The following is an 18,633-nucleotide window of genomic DNA, read 5'->3' on the forward strand; positions in this document are numbered from 1 at the left end:
TTAATGATGTTTTATGCATTATTTCTCGCCACAATACCACCGAGAGAATGTATGTAATATTCTAGAAGCTGGGCTCAGCTCAATTTATCCATCATGCTGACGACACCACTTTATATGCGGTAATTCCTTCCCCTCAGGATAGACAGAGAATCGCTAATGTTCTCACTCGTGATGTCTCAAGGATTGTCTTGGTGTGATCGGTGGGGTATGAAACTAAACCCGAGTAAATCCCACAGTATGGTTATTAGTCGATCAAGGACGCCTTTTCCTCCTCACCCTGATATTGTTGTCAATGGAGTGCCAATTCCAAATTGTTCCTCACTGAAGTTGCTTGGAGTCACCCTTGATCCCAAACTCACTTTTGAGTTGCACTTGCGTTCACTTGCATCATCAATCTCACGAAAAGTTGGTTTATTGCGTAAGTGCAGTCGGATGTATTCCTCTGATGATATTGTCAAGAGCTGCTTTTACTCTTTCATACTGCCTCATTTTGAGTACTGTCATTCTGTTTTGGATTTCTGCAGCTAAGTCTAACTTGAAACTTTTAGATAGAGCACTCAACCAGATTAAATTTCTTCTCCCTAATCTTGAGATTAAACTTCGGCATTGTCGTTTGGTGGGGTCACTGTCTTATTTCTTCAAAATTATATCTAATATCAGCCACCCGTTGCACCGTCATTTGCCTGCTCCCTTAGAACCGGCACGTGCTACAAGACACTCCGTGAGCCGGAACGACCGTGCCTTGTCTGTGAATCGATGTAATACGTCACAATTTTCCCGGTGTCTCATCCCAGCGTCCGTCAGACTTTGGAATACACTTCCCACTGAGATTGTCAATGCTAGTAATTGTGAAACTTAAAAAAAAAAATTGTGAATACCTTTCTTCTCTCTCACCACTCTACGTACTAGATCTTTCTAAATCTTCCTATTCTATGTTTTCTTCCTGTTACTAAACCTTCAGTTATCAGTGAAGCGCCACCCACTGGGCCTTTGGGCCTATGCATTTGTGCTTTCCAGTGGGTCGCCTTCGTTGATTCATATAATAATAATAATAATAATAATAATAATAATAATAATAATAATAATAATAATCATAGCCATTAAGCCTTAGTAGTGTGTTTTAGATAAGCATTGATAGTCAAAGCAAATTAGGTGAAAAAAAAGGCTGGATAGAAAGAACAAAAAAAAAAAAAAATATATATATATATATATATATATATATATATATATATATATATATATATATATATATATATATATATATATATATATATATATATATATATATATATGGCAGAAAGACGCCACAGAGGTCACAAAACAAGGATCTAAAAAGTTCCCTTTCGTCAGATGGGTACAATCCCTTTTTTTGGAGAACGACCCCTTTCGGAAAGTACTTTTCCCCATATTTACTGTATTTTCTCCAAATTAGTGCATCGTACGGTTAAAAGGCATAGGAAGCAAAGAAACAGAAATTCTCCATAAGTTCATCAATGTCTTTTTGCTCTACATGTTAGTTTTGCAAAATAAAACCTGAAAGTAGGAGGTGCATTTTTCCCCGATATGTAAACAAAAAACAATAAATAGATAATGCGTTCTGCCCTTACGTTTCGTTCAGTAACTTAAATTACTAATTTCTCGTCAAAATGTAATGTTGGTGACAATGTAGAGTGAAGATTTCTTTCACTTGGCATCGTTGTTTTCTTCTATATTATTATTATTATTATTATTATTATTATTATTATTATTATTATTATTATTATTATTATTATTATTACCGGAAACAAACCGGAAAGCAGACCTGTCTTACCGTAGATGTTTGAAAAAAAAAAAAAAAAGCTACAATCAAACGAATATTTTGCGAAAATTGCATGTAAATATAACCGAGGATACATTTTAGTATTTCTATGTAGGAGCATAGCGTGTATTGTAGACTCATTTCCACACCCATGAGGTAGTCTGGCGCTTTTGAGTAGTATTCCCTGTAGGCTTAATCCACACCTCTATTTTCTTCTACACTTGGCACAATCACTTTTTCATAGTATATTTTCTTACTTCAGGAAAATGTCTTCGTCGTCTGATTTTTTTTTTTTTTTTTTTTTTTATGTAGGAAGGACACTGGCCAAGGGCAACAAAAATCTAATAAAAAAATGCCCACTGAAATGCCAGTCCCATAAAAGGGTCAAAGCAGTGGTCAAAAATTGGTGGATAAGTGTCTTGAAACCCCCCTCTTGAAGGAATTCAAGTCATAGGAAGATGGAAATACAGAAGCAGGCAGGGAGTTCCAGAGTTTACCAGAGAAAGGGATGAATGATTGAGAATACTCTTGCGTTAGAGAGGTGGACAGAATAGGGGTGAGAGAAAGAAGAAAGTCTTGTGCAGCGAGGCCGCGGAAGGAGGAGAGGCATGCAGTTAGCAAGATCAGAAGAGCAGTTAGCATGAAAATAGCGGTGGAAGACAGCTAGATATGCAACATTGCGGCGGTGAGAGAGAGGCTGAAGACAGTCAGAGGAGAGGAGTTGATGAGACGAAAAGCTTTTGATTCCACCCTGTCTAGAAGAGCAGTATGAGTGGAATCCCCCGAGACATGTGAAGCATACTCCATACATGGACGGATAAGGCCCTTGTACAGAGTTAGCAGCTGGGGGGTGAGAAAAACTGGCGGAGACGTCTCAGAACGTCTAACTTCATAGAAACTGTTTTAGCTAGAGATGAGATGTGAAGTTTCCAGTTCCGATTATAAGTAAAGGACAGACCGAGGATGTTCAGTGTAGATGAGGGGGACAGTTGAGTGTCATTGAAGAAGAGGGGATAGTTGTCTGGAAGGTTGTGTCGAGTTGATAGATGGAGGAATTGAGTTTTTGAGGCATTGAACAATACCAAGTTTGCTCTGCCCCAATCAGAAATTTTGGAAAGATCAGAAGTAAGGCGTTCTGTGGCTTCCCTGCGTGATATGTTTACCTCCTGAAGGGTTGGACGTCTATGAAAAGACGTGGAAAAGTGCAGGGTGGCATCATCAGCGTAGGAGTGAATAGGACAAGAAGTTTGGTTTAGAAGATCATTAATGAATAATAAGAAGAGAGTGGGTGACAGGACAGAACCCTGAGGAACACCACTGTTAATAGATTTAGGAGAAGAACAGTGACCGTCTACCATAGCAGCAATAGAGCGGTCAGAAAGGAAACTTGAGATGAAGTTACAGAGAGAAGGATAGAAACCGTAGGAGGGTAGTTTGGAAATCAAAGCTTTGTGCCAGACTCTATCAAAAGCTTTTGATATGTCCAAGGCAACAGCAAAAGTTTCACCAAAATCTCTAAAAGAGGATGACCAAGACTCAGTAAGGAAAGCCAGAAGATCACCAGTAGAGCGGCCTTGACGGAACCCATACTGGCGATCAGATAGAAGGTTGTGAAGTGATAGATGTTTAAGAATCTTCCTGTTGAGGATAGATTCAAAAACTTTAGATAGGCAGGAAATTAAAGCAATAGGACGGTAGTTTGAGGGATTAGAACGGTCACCCTTTTTAGGAACAGGTTGAATGTAGGCAAACTTCCAGCAAGAAGGAAAGGTAGATGTTGACAGACAGAGCTGAAAGAGTTTGACTAGGCAAGGTGCAAACACGGAGGCACAGTTTCGGAGAAAAATAGGAGGGACCCCATCAGGACCATAAGCCTTCCGAGGGTTTAGGCCAGCGAGGGCATGGAAAACATCATTGCGAAGAATTTTAATAGGTGGCATGAAGTAGTCAGAGGGTGGAGGAGAGGGAGGAACAAGCCCAGAATCGTCCAAGGTAGAGTTTTTAGCAAAGGTTTGAGTAAAGAGTTCAGCTTTAGAAATAGATGTGATAGCAGTGGTGCCAGCAGGTCATCAGTAATATGCATGCCTGGCCATTGCATATCAATGGCCAGGCATGCATCAAATAAAGCATAGGTAAACAGGTGGCAGACCATCTCCTTTTTTTTTTTTTTTCTTTTAATCCCCATACATCTGACTATTGTTGATCTTTTCATATGAAAGAATATTACTCATCTCCGTATGTGCTCATTAACGTATTTTCAGTGTTTCTGTTACAGGTGAATTGATTTCAAGTATATTTTCTTCAAGATTTATCATTGTCATGTTAATGTTACATGATTCAGTGATAAATCTTGTGAACTTGTGCATTTTTTATTTTCTTTGATCCATGTACCTTTCTATGCGACGTGCACCGCGCCCTGGAAAGAAGAAAAAATAAAAATAATATATATATATATATATATATATATATATATATATATATATATATATATATATATATATATATATATATATATATATATATATATATATATATATATATATATATATATATATATATATATATATGAGGAAAAGTACCTTCCGAGCGGAGGGAGGCTGTTTCTCCAAAAAGGGGGTTGCAGGCACCTGACGGTGGGAAACTCTTTAGATCTTTGTTTTGTTTTGAGGAGTCTTTCTGCCAGATAAGAAAGGAAAAAGAAAAAAAAAAAAAAACCAAGTATGGAGAAAAAAAGTACCTTCCGAAGGGAGGGAGGGTGTTCCTCCAAAAAGGGGGTTGCACGCGTCCGACGGTGGGAAGCTCTAGATCTGTTTTGTTTTGAGGAGTCTTTCTGCCAATTAAGAAGGGGAAAAGAATAAAAATGCTAATTTGCCTGTACTATGATACAGATGTTTCATTTAGAAAGTGCACTGTCTTCATGGTTTGGTGAAACTACAAAAAAAAAAAAAGCAGTATTTTAATAACAAGGACCTTCTTGTGGCGTCAATATGGGACGACATAGTCATAGGATGCTTATGTGAGGAGGCATGTAATCCATGTCCTCTGTCCCACCATTACTGCCAGATTACTCAGAGGACCCTTGGCGAATAGTGGTGCTGTGACGACTTACAGATGCCTTTTACGACCATTCCGAAATGTTATAGTACTTGCCATAATTCTATTCTTATGTTTCTGACAGACATGCTTCCTGTCATTGGGTTGCTGGGTCCGCGTACAGGTGGGATTGGACGGATGCCAAGTGCCAACTTTGCCGGACACACGCTCCTAGCGTGTGTGTGCTAGGGTTTGCTTCAGTGTTTTACTGAATCACCAAAATCTTAAGATGAAATTTGAAGAAGGAAAAGCTCCAAACAAGCTGCCACTGAACCAGGCCTACAGACGAAGGTCATATGGGCGAGGCAAGATCTCAGGAAAGATAAACCTTGACGCTGTCTGTAGATAGTAGAGCCTCGGGCAGAGAGAAGCTGCGATAACTTGGAATACATATTAATATATAAATATGTGTATTTATTGGTCTTCCTTACAAGATTTAACGTATGCCCATGTCTTCTGACCACGCAGTAGTCACGTATAATGAATATGGCGATTATTACATTCTATAATTAATTCCTATAAAACCCAACGCAGATGTACAGGTCATCTACTGTAACTACCACTAGGAACTGCACGGATGTTTATAAAGAACAAATAAATGAATAGTAAGAACAGTGATATCTCAAAACCTGCGTTTTCCTCAAGCCAGGAATCTGAAGGTCAGGTAGGTTTTAACTCTACCAATGACAGCACGGGAATAGCGACAAGTCACCTGAATACACCAATCAGAGACGGGGGCGTCGCGACACACCTCCGAGAAGAACCCTTCCTCCTCTCTGCAAACTGCAAATTATATCTTTATAATCAGGATTTACAATCAATTAACAATATGAGGTGATGGCTAGATCTAAACGTCAGCCATGATGAGATAACCCTTAGTCATTATTACTGTGAGAAATGTGTCGGTATTCATTTATGAAATGTATGAAAGGGCGACATCTGACAACAAATAGATGCCACACGTCATCACCACAATGCTGCTGCTGAGTGCTGCTGTTGCTGGCGAGTCAGTAGTGATCCAGCAGGCATAGGAGGAAGGTTACATCCGTCACGGAGCTGTACTTGTGTTCAAAATGAAGTCTTTTGTGGAAGTTAGTCCTGACAGTCACTTCCCCATTCAGAACCTTCCTTATGGTGTGTTCTCCACAACTGATAATGTGAGTGTACAACTGTAGTGTGTCTGCAAAGTAGCAAGCATGGTAACTTCTGCCGGGTCATGTCTATCAACCAGTTTTCATTTTTTTTTTTTCATTACTACATAAATGTCATGTGTGATAGCTTGATGCAACCATTAAGAGATACAAGGAGATTAGTTATCAGCAAAACCACACTTGTCATCATATTACTATGTGCGGTTACTAACAAGTGTTTGCTCATTCCGTGGATAACTTGTTATTGTGTGATGTTTCATCCTTCTAAACGCTTCATGGGTTGCTTGCTTTACGATTGATGATCAAGCATAAAACACTATATTCAGGTCACTCATTATGATGCAATGGCAAGATGCGGTGCTGGTGGTGTTGAACATAGCGGGGTTGTCCTTGGGCGGGGAGAGGCAAGGTGGGGGGCGGTAACCAGGCGGAGGTTCATTAGTATACAGCAATAATTATGACCTTTGCTTGAGGCGGCATGAACCCTTATGCGAGAATTGCGTTGGCTGACACTTTTATTGTAACTTAGTTAAGGAAGCACTTGAGAAAATACTTCACGTATAGGTAATGTTGTGCAGTATGAACAACGCATTTTATTTGTATTCGTTGGTATTCATGCAACTCACGAAGATGGCTCGTTGATGCAAGAATAGGCAAACTTACACTTAAGTATATGGAATAGCAAATGTTAATTGTATTGCAAAGGACTAAGACAAGTGACAACCTAGTGCGACGCTCCCAACCACGCGTTTGCAAGGGCCTTGTTCGAGGCCTCGACAACATGTAGCACTTTTTATAGCCCTAAAGTTTTTTTTTTTTTTTATTATTGTGAGAGGCGAACACTAGTTATAAGCAGCTGCTTCCTCGATTTGACTGACATTCCCCCTTTAAGTGTTGTAGCGAACCAGTCATTAGTTTTATTGTTAAAGAAAATTAAATTAATTAGCCATACCATCAAAGCAAGGATCTGTAAAGACTAAAGATGTTTGTTGATGGAGGTGCTTCACCATGGTTAGATGGCGCAATGGCTGTACCATATACGAGTATGAAGGGAGAGCAAGAGGTTTGGATTTCTCATTATCCTACCAAAAAGTCGCGCACGCACGCACACACACACACACACACACACACACACACACACACACACACACACACACACACACACACACTTACTTTTCATAAGCAGACACCAAATACGCGGCTTTCAGCATTTATTTACTCAGTATCAAGACTTTTACGTAAGAGGTGACCTTGACAGCATCTTGTTTCAGGTAGATCTACCTGTGGAGACCTTTTGGGCACGGGAGGGGATGCATCTGCGGTAAATTAGTAAGACAACTAGTAGTCGATACTTACCTTTCCTTTTAAACTATTTTCACCTGCCTGGATTAAAACAAGCTTTTATATGTATGCTTTATCTCGAAAATAAATTTCATGGTCAATAATTGCATCACACGCACGCTATCCTCCCTCTGGCTGAGTCGGATCATGCTTCGCTCGCCATGACGTGACAAAAATGCTAATGTTGTAACTACCATTGTACGGAAATTCATTGTAAGCCATGTTGTTGTTGTTAGTTAAGTAAATGTGTGATGGAGAACGGTACTTCGATATCTTAGCAGATTGATGGCACACTTGCATGTCTTCAATGTCGAATGCCCCTTCAAGAAACTACCACTCGTGGTTGTAACCTCGTCCAGCTTCTTCGTAAATTATTTTAGTTTTTATCTGAGTTGGAAACATTGCAAGTCGGTCATAAGTTGTGCTACAAGGTATGAATTTCTAAGAGTAATAAGAACCACAACTGGTATTAATATGTATGTTGGTGATTAAATCGTCCGTATTGCTTAATGACTATTGATTTGGAGACACTAAAGGTTGAATGGAGAATTCCATGTATGTACTTTTACAGGAAACTCGTCGTCTTGGTGTGGCTATTGGCGACCTCATACTGGATCTGTCCGTCATCGCACATCTGTTCACGGGACCGCTACTCAAGAACCAGCAGCAGGTGTTCAAGGAGGTAATGGCTATTTAAATACGACTGCTGGTTATGATCTCTTTATATGGTTTGATCCCTTACAAGTAAAGGCAGAAATTCATCTCCTTTTAACCTTTGTGTTCTTACTGAAAATGTAATGTTTGGACTAAAACTATTTTCTCAATAATTACGTATATTGTAGTTTTGCTTTGGTTTTGTTACCAGTTTGTATTTACAGGAGGGCCACCATCGTGTTATAATAGTTCAGTATGTCTGCTTATAATTAGGAATTTATATATGGTCTTTCTCTGCAAAGTGCATACATATATTTGTTTATTCCAGCCCACCTTGAACAGTTTCATGGCTCTGAGTCCTGCTGTCTGGAACGAGGCTCGCACCACCATCCAGACGCTGCTGGCCCACGACCAGTCCACGCTGCGGGATGACTGTCAGCTGAGAGCCAAGTGAGTCTGTAGATAAGCTGCTTGGAGAGAGAGAGAGAGAGAGAGAGAGAGAGAGAGAGAGAGAGAGAGAGAGAGAGAGAGAGAGAGACTTGAAAAGAAAAAACTTTTTTTTTATTTCACTACTTTTCACGTACAACAAATGCAACTGGAGTAAGAGGAGTAAAATGTGTTACGTTTCAGGGTACTGGTGCCTCTAGAGGAGTAAAATGTGTTGTGTTTCAGGGCTCTGGTGCCCCAGGCTGGGGCAGTGATGCACCTTCCAGCTCACATTGGTGACTACACTGACTTTTACTCCTCGCTGGATCATGCCACCAATGTGGGGACCATGTTCAGAGGGAAGGAGAATGCACTCATGCCAAACTGGTGAGGTTTTTCAAAATTTCAATGGCAGGTGGTTGTGATTTTGTAGGAATGTAAGGTTCCTGCTACTAGGAACTGAGTTTAGTCATGATTGAGACCCTGTAACTATTCCAGGAAATACCTGCCAGTTGGCTACCATGGCCGAGCCTCCAGTGTGGTGGTGTCTGGCACTCCTATTCACCGGCCAAATGGTCAGACCAGACCCAAGGATGATGAACCACCTGTGTTTGGACCATGTCGCCTGATGGACTTTGAACTGGAGATGGCATTCTTTATAGGGGGTGGTAACACACTGGGAACACCCATCAATGTGAAAGATGCCCATAATCACATCTTTGGTATGGTGGTTATGAATGACTGGAGTGGTAAGTACTTATCATAAAAACCCTTTATTTTATCTTAATTCATCACGTCTGTATATTCTTGTTCACGTAGGATTTACACAATTATTGAGACAACAGGATTCTAATCTGACACCTGCCATTGGTAGCTCGTGATATTCAGAAGTGGGAATATGTGCCACTGGGTCCCTTCCTGGCCAAGAACCTTGGCACCACCATCTCCCCATGGGTTGTGACCATGGATGCACTCAAGCCATTCCTGGTGGACAACTACCCACAGGACCCCAAGCCATTCCCCTACCTGGTCCATGATGAGAAGTACAATTTCAACATCAACCTGGAAGTTGGCATCAAAAGTAAGTCTCAAGAAAATTTGTGTACCATTATTGGATACATTTCTACTTTTTCATGTTAGTTATATTTTAATTAACTGAACCAAGGAATCTACTGTTGGTGCAAGTTCTTCTGTAATACAAGTTTTATCAAATGACATGCATTAAAAGCTTTTGCAAAAAAAAAGCTTTTGCAACTATTTTAAATATGAATTAAGGGTGGTCTGAGTACATTTGTCAGTTTACCAGCTAGACAACCTTAACAAGAAATGAGCGAATATGGATGAAACATGATACTGATTGGGACATTGACACATTCTCAAATGACACCTTGTGTAACATGTGTGTGTTGCTGGTACAGGTGCAGGAAGTAAGCAAGCAGGGACAGTATGTCGTAGCAACTTCCGTTACATGTACTGGACCATGAAGCAGCAGCTTGCTCACCATACTGTCACCGGATGCAACATGCGTCCTGGGGACCTTCTGGCATCAGGCACCATATCGGGACCAGTGAGTGAAACTTTTTTTCGTTTGTACATAGACCTAATAGCATTTGAGGTCACACCTGCTGTGGCTGGATTAACAAAACAGTTTAAGCTATTAGTATTCCAAGCTTTCTTGCTCTTTTTTCTTAAATTTAAATTGGAAACTTTGGATTCCAATGTTTAGAGCTTAAATTGGAAACCATGTTTAGACTCAGAAAAAATTAAGCATGTGAATTTTCTACACCATTAAGAGTACTCCTTTGTTGTATTACAAAAGACTGAGGACTCCTTTGGCTCAATGCTGGAGTTGTCTTGGAGAGGCAGCAAGACAGTTGACATTGGCAATGGAGAGACACGGAAGTTCCTTCAAGATGGTGATGAAGTCGTGATGACTGGTTACTGTCAGGGAGAGGGATACAGGGTTGGCTTTGGGCCTTGCACTGGGAAGGTCCTCCCAGCTAACCCTGTCAATTAAAGGGTCAGGTAAGTATTGGTGGTGATTTAACTTCTGATAACCAATTCAGTAACAAAAAGGGAACTACAACACCAATTTCATGAGCCCCTCTAGGAATGAGGAAATGGTTAAGTTCATACAAAAAGCTGGCATTACAGGTTCAAAGTACATATCAAAATCATTTCAAAACTGTGTACTGACAAACATTTGCCACTCATGTGTTGGCATTCTCAACTTCACTTGTCCAACCTTTTTATGTGGTGGTGCTCTCAAATCCTTGGACCTGCTGTGCTTGCTTGTAGTCTTTATATGAATACCCATGAAACAGAAAGATGCATTATTAGCATAGGTAAGCATAAAAAGTTTATTTACTTGGCAAATTGTCACTAAAAATCAAGAATCTCTTACAGAAATCCATCCTGTCTTTGTAGATGTAACTGATACTACTGACAGGTTACCAATTGCATTCCATAATTTCTGAAAATGTTGTACATTCAATTAATGTATTAATAATAAACCTTTGATATATTCTTGTTTATTAGATCTCCTCTCTCTTTGATGTCTCATTCTCCATATGTACACACTAATAAAGCCTTGACACTAATACAAAATGTGCTCTCAGCATGCAATCTGGCCAGGTACTGTCACCTGCCATAACTTTCATCAAAGGAAATTCTTCCACTCCTATGTTCTGTATCATCTCATTCCATTCTTCTAGTCCTGTATCACCATTTCTAATAATAACTTTGCTTTGCTCTTCATCCTCATACTTCTTGCATCTCTCACATCACATGTCTTGCTTGCACCATTTGTTCATCTACACACTACCTAACATTTACTGTACTAGACATAGAACAGTGGATTGCCTCCATAACTTACTTGAAAAACTCTAATACCCTTTCTCATGTACTATTCTAGTATTGGATAAGGTCCTCACATCCATTCTTTTCTTTCTTCCACATAGCTATTTATCTTTTGCATATCCATGCTCCCATGACTCCACCTTCCAAACATGCCTATCCATCCCTCCTACCCACAAACTTTCACCAATCTTCCACATATCTTCCACTCAAAACATATTTCTTGCCCATTTTCTCTCCTCCATTCTCTGGTCCCTCTCAAAACTGCCTTAGTTATCTATCCTCTCCTTAAGTATGCTTCAACCCATCTCCTCTGATTGCCTCTACTGCCACAAATCTATTAGCACCTAAGGCATTCATACCTACCTTAGCGTCAACCCCCCCAAAAAAACTGATATACTGGTCCCTGAACAGTGTCTCATACCTACCTTAGCGTCAATCCCCCCAAAAAAACTGATATGCTGGTCCCTGAACAGTGTCCAAAGAGGTAGTCAAAAATTGAAGGATAAAATGTCTTTAAACCTTCCTCTTGAAGGAATTCAAATGATAGGAAGGCAGAAATACAGAAGCAGGCAGGGGGTTCCAGAGTTTACCAGAGAAAACGATGAATGATTGAGAATACTGGTTAACTCTTGCATTAGAGGTGGACAATAGGGGTGAGAAAGAAGAAAGTCTTGTGCAGCAAAGCCATGGGAGGAGGAGAGGCATGCAGTTAGCAGGAAAATAGTGGCAGAAGATAGCTAGATGCAACAGTGCGGCGATGAAAGCGAGGTTGAAGACAGTCAAAGGAGAGGAGTTGATTCCACCCTGTCTAGAAGAGCAGTATGAGTGGAAGCCCCCCATACATGTGAAGCAGACTTCATACATGTACAAAGTTAGAAGCTGGGGGGGGGGGGGATGAGAGAAAAAAAATGGCAGAGACATCTCAGAAGGCCTAGCTTCATAGAAGCTGTATTAGCTAGAGATGAAATGTGAAGTTTGCAGTTTAGATTATAAGAAAAGGACAGACTGAGGATATTCAGTGAAGAAGAGGGGGACAGTTGAGTGTCACTGAAGAAGAGGGGATAGTTGTCTGGAAGGTTGTGTTGAGATGATAGATGGAGGAATTGAGTTTTTGAGGCATTGAACAATACCAAATTTGCTCTGGCCCAATCAGAAATTTTAGGGTGTTCTGTGGCTTCCCTGCGTGAAATGTTTACCTCCTGTAAGGTTGGACGTCTATGAAAAAACATGGAAAAGTGCAGGGTGGTATCGTCAACGTAGGAGTGGATAGGACAAGAAATCTGGTTTAGAAGGTCATTGATGAATAGGAAGGGAGTGGGTGACAGGACAGAATCCTGTCCTGTTTAAGCTAGAGACGAGATGTGAAGTTTCCATTTTAGATTATATGAAAAGGGCCAGACAGAGGATGTTCGGTGTAGAAGAGGGGGTCAGTTGAGTGTCACTGAAGGGGGGATAGTTTTCTGGAAGGTTATATCGAATTGACAGATGGAGGAATTCAGTTTTTGAGGCATTGAACAACCAAGTTTGCTCTGCCACAATCAGAAATTTTAGAGAGATTAGAAGTCAGGTGTTCTGTGGCTTCCCTGCATGAACTGTTTACTTCCAGAAGGGTTGGATGTCCATGAAAAGATGTGGAAATGTGCTTTTTTTTTTTTTTACGTAGGAAGGACACTGGCCAAGGGCAACAAAAATTTAATAAAAAAAATGCCCACTGAAATGCCAGTCCCATAAAAGGGTCAAAGCAGTGGTAAAAAATTGGTGGATAAGTGTCTTGAAACCTCCCTCTTGAAGGAATTCAAGTCATAGAAAGGTGGAAATAGAGAAGCAGGCAGGGAGTTCCAGAGTTTACCAGAGAAAGGGATGAACGATTGAGAATACTGGTTAACTCTTCCATTAGAAAGGTGGACAGAATAGGGGTGAGAGAAAGAAGAAAGTCTTGTGCAGCAAGGTCATGGAAAGAGGGGAGGCATGCAGTTAGCAAGATCAGAAGAGCAGTTAGCATGAAAATAGCGGTAGAAGACAGCTAGATATGCAACATTGTGGCGGTGAGAGAGAGGCTGAAGACAGTCAGTTAGAGGAGAGGAGTAGATGAGACGAAAAGCTTTTGATTCCACCCTGTCTAGAAGAGCAGTATGAGTGGAACCTCCCCAGACATGTGAAGCATACTCCATACATGGACGGATAAGGCCCTTGTACAGAGTTAGCAGCTGGGGGGATGAGAAAAACTGGCGGAGACGTCTCAGAACACCTAACTTCGTAGAAGCTGTTTTAGCTAGAGATGAGATGTGAAGTTTCCAGTTCAGATTATAAGTAAAGGACAGATCAAGAATGTTCAGTGTAGAAGAGGGGGACAGTTGAGTGTCATTGAAGAAGAGGGGATAGTTGTCTGGAAGGTTGTGTTGAGTTGATAGATGGAGGAATTGAGTTTTTGAGGCATTGAACAATACCAAGTTTGCTCTGCCCCAATCAGAAATTTTAGAAAGATCAGAAGTCAAGCGTTCTGTGTCTTCCCTGCGTGATGTGTTTACCTCCTGAAGGGTTGGACGTATGAAAAGACGTGGAAAAGTGCAGGGTGGTATCATCAGTGTAAGAGTGGATAGGACAAGAAGTTTGGTTTAGAAGATCATTAATGAATAATAAGAAGAGAGTGGGTGACAGGACAGAACCCTGAGGAACACCACTGTTAATAGATTTAGGAGAAGAACAGTAACCGTCTACCACAGCAGCAATAGAACGGTCAGAAAGGAAACTTGAGATGAAGTTACAGAGAGAAGGATAGAAACCGTAGGAGGGTAGTTTGGAAATCAAAGCTTTGTGCCAGACTCTATCAAAAGCTTTTGATATGTCTAAGGCAACAGCAAAAGTTTCACCAAAATCTCTAAAAGAGGATGACCAAGACTCAGTAAGGAAAGCCACAAGATCACAAGTAGAGCGGCCTTGACGGAACCCATATTGGCGATCAGATAGAAGGTTGTGAAGTGATAGATGTTTAAGAATCTTCCAGTTGAGGATAGATTCAAAAACTTTAGATAGGCAGGAAATTAAAGCAATAGGACGGTAGTTTGAGGGATTAGAACGGTCACCCTTTTTAGGAACAGGTTGAATGTAGGCAAACTTCCAGCAAGAAGGAAAGGTAGATGTTGACAGACAGAGCTGAAAGAGTTTGACTAGGCAAGGTGCAAGCACGGAGGCACAATTTCGGAGAACAATAGGAGGGACCCCATCAGGACCATAAGCCTTTCGAGGGTTTAGGCCAGTGAGGGCATTTAAAACATCATTGCGAAGAATTTTAATACGTGGCATGAAGTAGTCAGAGGGTGGAGGAGAGGGAAAAACAAGCCCAGAATCGTCCAAGGTAGAGTTTTTAGCAAAGGTTTGAGCAAAGAGTTCAGCTTTAGAAATAGATGTGATAGCAGTGGTGCCATCTGGTTGAAATAGAGGAGGGAAAGAAGAAGAAGCAAAGTTATTGGAGATATTTTTGGCTAGATGCCAGAAATCACGAGGGGAGTTAGATCTTGAAAGGTTTTGACATTTTCTGTTAATGAAGGAGTTTTTGGCTAGTTGGAGAACAGACTTGGCATGGTTCCGGGCAGAAATATAAAGTGCATGAGATTCTGGTGATGGAAGGCTTAAGTACCTTTTGTGGGCCACCTCTCTATCATGTATAGCACGAGAACAAGTTGTGTTAAACCAAGGTTTAGAAGGTTTAGGACGAGAAAAAGAGTGAGGAATGTACGCCTCCATGCCAGACACTATCACCTCTGTTATGCGCTCAGCACACAAAGACGGGTCTCTGACACGGAAGCGGTAGTCGTTCCAAGGAAAATCAGCAAAATACCTCCTCAGGTCCCCCCAACTAGCAGAGGCAAAACGCCAGAGGCACCTTTGCTTAGGGGGATCCTGAGGAGGGACTGGAGCGATAGGACAAGATAAAGATATGAGATTGTGATCGGAGGAGCCCAACGGAAAAGAAAGGGTGACAGCATAAGCAGAAGGATTAGAGGTCAGGAAAAGGTCAAGAATGTTGGGCGTATCTCCAAGACGGTCAGGAATACGAGTAGGGTGTTGCACCAATTGCTCTAGGTCATGGAGGATAGCAAAGTTGTTGGCTAGTTCACCAGGATGGTCAGTGAAGGGAGAGGAAAGCCAAAGCTGGTGGTGAACATTGAAGTCTCCAAGAATGGAGATCTCTGCAAAAGGGAAGAGGGTCATAATGTACTCCACTTTGGAAGTTAAGTAGTCAAAGAATTTCTTATAATCAGAGGAGTTAGGTGAGAGGTATACAGCACGAATAAATTTAGTATGAGAGTGACTCTGTAGTCGTAGCCAGATGGTGGAAAACTTGGAAGATTCAAGAGTGTGGGCACGAGAGCAGGTTAAGTCATTGCGCACATAAACGCAGCATCCAGCTTTGGATCGAAAATGAGGATCGAGAAAGTAGGAGGGAACAGAAAAGGGACTACTGTCAGTTGCCTCAGACACCTGAGTTTCAGTAAGGAAAAGGAGATGAGGTTTAGAAGAGGAGAGGTGGTGTTCTACAGATTGAAAATTAGATCTTAGACCGCGAATGTTGCAGAAGTTAATGAAGAAAAAGTTGAGGGGGGTGTCAAGACACTTAGGGTCGTCGACAGAAAGGCAGTCCGACCTGGGGACATTTATGGTCCCTTCCCCAGATGGGGACTCCGAGGCTGGTGTAGGAGTCGCCATCATGATTTTAAAATTTTTGAGTGAAGGGTGTGTGTGTTATTAGGTGCTTGTAGTTTTGTGTGGAGGAAGAGAGTTGTCTTTAGAGAGCAGGCTGTGACTGCCCCCTTGTGTTGTGAGACACAAAAGTGAGGTCACAGCTGGGTTTAATGATAAGTTCACAGCACCCCCTGAACAGTGCTTTAGACCTCACTGGGAGTAATTATCGTTTCGGCAGGTGTCTACTGCCTCCTTCTTATGCGTGGTATCATCAGCGTAGGCGTGGATAGGGCAAGAAGTTTAGTTTAAAAGATCATTGATGAATAATAGGAAGAGTGGGTGACAGGACAAGACCCTGAGGAACACCACTGTTAATAGATTTAGGAGAAGAACAGTGATCGTCTACTACAGCAGCAATAGAATGGTCAGAAAGGAAACTTGAGATAAAGTTAGAGAGAGAGGATAGAAGCCCTAGGAGGGTAGTTTGGAAATCAAAGCTTTGTGCCAGATTCTATCAAAAGCCTTTGATATGTTTAAGACAACGGCAAAAGTTTCACCAAAATCTCTATAAGAGGATGACCAAGACTCAGTAAGGAAAGCCAGATCACCAGTAGAGCAACCTTGACGAAACCCATACTGGCGATCAGATAAGAAGTTACGTGATAGAAGTTTATGAATCTTCCTGTTGAGGATAGATTAAAAAAAACAAAAACAGGATGGTAGTTTGAGGGATTAGAATAGTCACCCTTTTTAGGAACAGGCTGAATGTAGGCAAACTTCCAGCAAGAATGAAAGACAGACAGGGTAGCCCTGAATTGTCCAAGGTAGTTTTTAGCAAAGGTCTGAGCGAAGAGTTCAGCTTTAGAGATAGATGTGATACCAGTGGTGCCATCTGGTTGAAATAAAGGAGGGAAAGAAGCAGCAGCAAAGTCAATGGAGATGTTTTTAGGGTAGATGCCATAAGTCACGAGGGGAGTTAGATCTTGAAAGATTTTGACACTCTATTAAATGAACGAGTTTTTGACTAGTTGGAGAACAGACTTGGCATTGTTCCGGGCAAAAATATGAAGTGCATGAGATTCTGGTGATGGAAGGCTGAAGTACCTATTGTGGGCCACCTCTCTACCATGTATATCACGAGAACAAGCTGCGTTAAACCAAGGTTAGGAAGGTTTAGGTCGGGAAAGAGTGAGAAATGTACGCCTCCATGCCAGACATTATCACCTCCGTCCTGCGGTCGGCACACACAGACGGGTTTCTGTCACGGAAGCAGTAATCATTCCAAGGAAAATCAGCAAAATACCTCCTCAGGTTCCCCAAATAGCAGAGGCAAAACGCAAGAGGCCCCACCGCTTAGGAGGATCCTGAGGAGGGATTGGAACGATAGGACAAGATGATGATTGTGATCGGAGGAGCTCAACGGAGAAGGGAGGGAAACAGAATAAGCAGAAGGATTAGAGGTTCGGAAAAGGTCAAGAAGTGAAGCCTGCTTCTGTATTTCCACCGTCCTATGAGTTGAACTCCAAGAGGAAGGTTTCAAGACACTTATCCTTCAATTTTTGACCACCGCTTCGGACCCTATTCGTGGCCCGGCATCAGTGAGTATTTTTTTTTATTTTTTTATTTTTTATTTTTTTTTTTTTTTGTTGCCCTTGACCGGTGTTCCTCCAACATAAAAAAAAAAAAAAAAAAAAAAAAAAAATATATATATATATATATATATATATATATATATATATATATATATATATATATATATATATATATATATATATATATATATATATATATATATATATATATATATATATATATAATATAAATAAAATAAATAAACTTAGCATGAGTGACTCAATAAGAATGACTCGATGAAAATAAGGCTTTCGTTGGCTGCCTAATGTCCGCAGTGGAAAACACCCAGTTCGAATAGGCACAAATCATTACTAATGGTCTTCCAGACACCTATAAGCTGTTTCACACACCAAATATACAATTTCCTGACTGGCTGTATATCAACACTCAACCACGATTCACCGTCACACGAACAAGTGGAACAGCTGCACCTTCCTGCCTTGAACCAACAACGAACCAGTCTTACCTGTGACCATTATACCACCTTATGTCATCAAATTCCCTCTGTTGAGCAAAATGGAAGAATACTTTTGGCCAAAAGATAAAATAACTGCACAAGCAAAGAGTAAACAAGAGTACAACAGAGCCACACTTGACAGGGAAGGACACCAATGCGGACGCTTCCTACTCAACTCACCAACTCTTACCATTACTAACGTCGGCTTTAGATAATGAAACGTTCCTGCAGGATTGAGCTTTTCTACCCGTGTGCGTCGCCTTGGCCCCCCCGAGTTAAAATGTAGGCCAGCGGGCAGCACAGATCACCACACACCTTCCCCCGCCATGCTGATTCTTATAAGCAGCGGAGCCGCCTGCATCGCTACCCCCGGCGCCGCCACGTGGACACCGCCGATGGCGATAACCGCGGGCTGTTTGAACGCAATCGACTTGCATATTTGTTTCCAAGACCAAGCAAAATCATAAATGTAGAGTAAAAATAACCTAAGCAAGACAAGTCTCTATATACTGATATTTCTTTCATCAATAACTCATCGA

The 18,633-nt window shown here is 41.1% G+C and overlaps 1 protein-coding gene and 1 long non-coding RNA gene across 3 annotated transcripts; one reads left to right on the forward strand and one right to left on the reverse strand.

The window, feature by feature from the left end:
* Positions 1-5,888: 5,888 nt before the first annotated feature.
* On the forward strand, positions 5,889-10,988 carry LOC135110220 (fumarylacetoacetase-like). Its single transcript, XM_064022290.1, has 8 exons — positions 5,889-6,048; positions 7,955-8,065; positions 8,366-8,487; positions 8,710-8,850; positions 8,962-9,212; positions 9,338-9,544; positions 9,882-10,030; positions 10,283-10,988. The coding sequence occupies exons 1-8, from the start codon at positions 5,965-5,967 to the stop codon at positions 10,478-10,480; spliced, it is 1,263 nt and encodes a 420-aa protein (XP_063878360.1). The 5' UTR covers positions 5,889-5,964; the 3' UTR covers positions 10,481-10,988.
* LOC135110221 (uncharacterized) lies at positions 10,283-18,425 on the reverse strand. Of its 2 annotated transcripts, XR_010273157.1 has the most exons (3): positions 18,285-18,425; positions 10,709-10,762; positions 10,283-10,469 (listed from the first exon to the last, which is right to left on the reverse strand). It is a non-coding gene; the product is annotated as an uncharacterized LOC135110221 (long non-coding RNA). The 2 variants fall into 2 exon arrangements; XR_010273156.1 differs by having other exon boundaries at positions 10,283-10,762.
* Positions 18,426-18,633: the final 208 nt, after the last annotated feature.

Source organism: Scylla paramamosain, chromosome 20, assembly GCF_035594125.1.
Source record: "Scylla paramamosain isolate STU-SP2022 chromosome 20, ASM3559412v1, whole genome shotgun sequence".
Lineage (NCBI taxonomy): Eukaryota > Metazoa > Arthropoda > Malacostraca > Decapoda > Portunidae > Scylla > Scylla paramamosain.

Coding starts and splice junctions, on each gene's coding strand:
- LOC135110220 (XM_064022290.1), top strand. CDS start 5,965: ATGAAGTCTTTTGTGGAAGTTAGTCCTGACAGTCACTTCCCCATTCAG. Junction 6,049..7,954: donor TGTTCTCCACAACTGATAAT/GTGAGTGTACAA, acceptor GTACTTTTACAG/GAAACTCGTCGTCTTGGTGT. Junction 9,213..9,337: donor GGTTATGAATGACTGGAGTG/GTAAGTACTTAT, acceptor TGCCATTGGTAG/CTCGTGATATTCAGAAGTGG.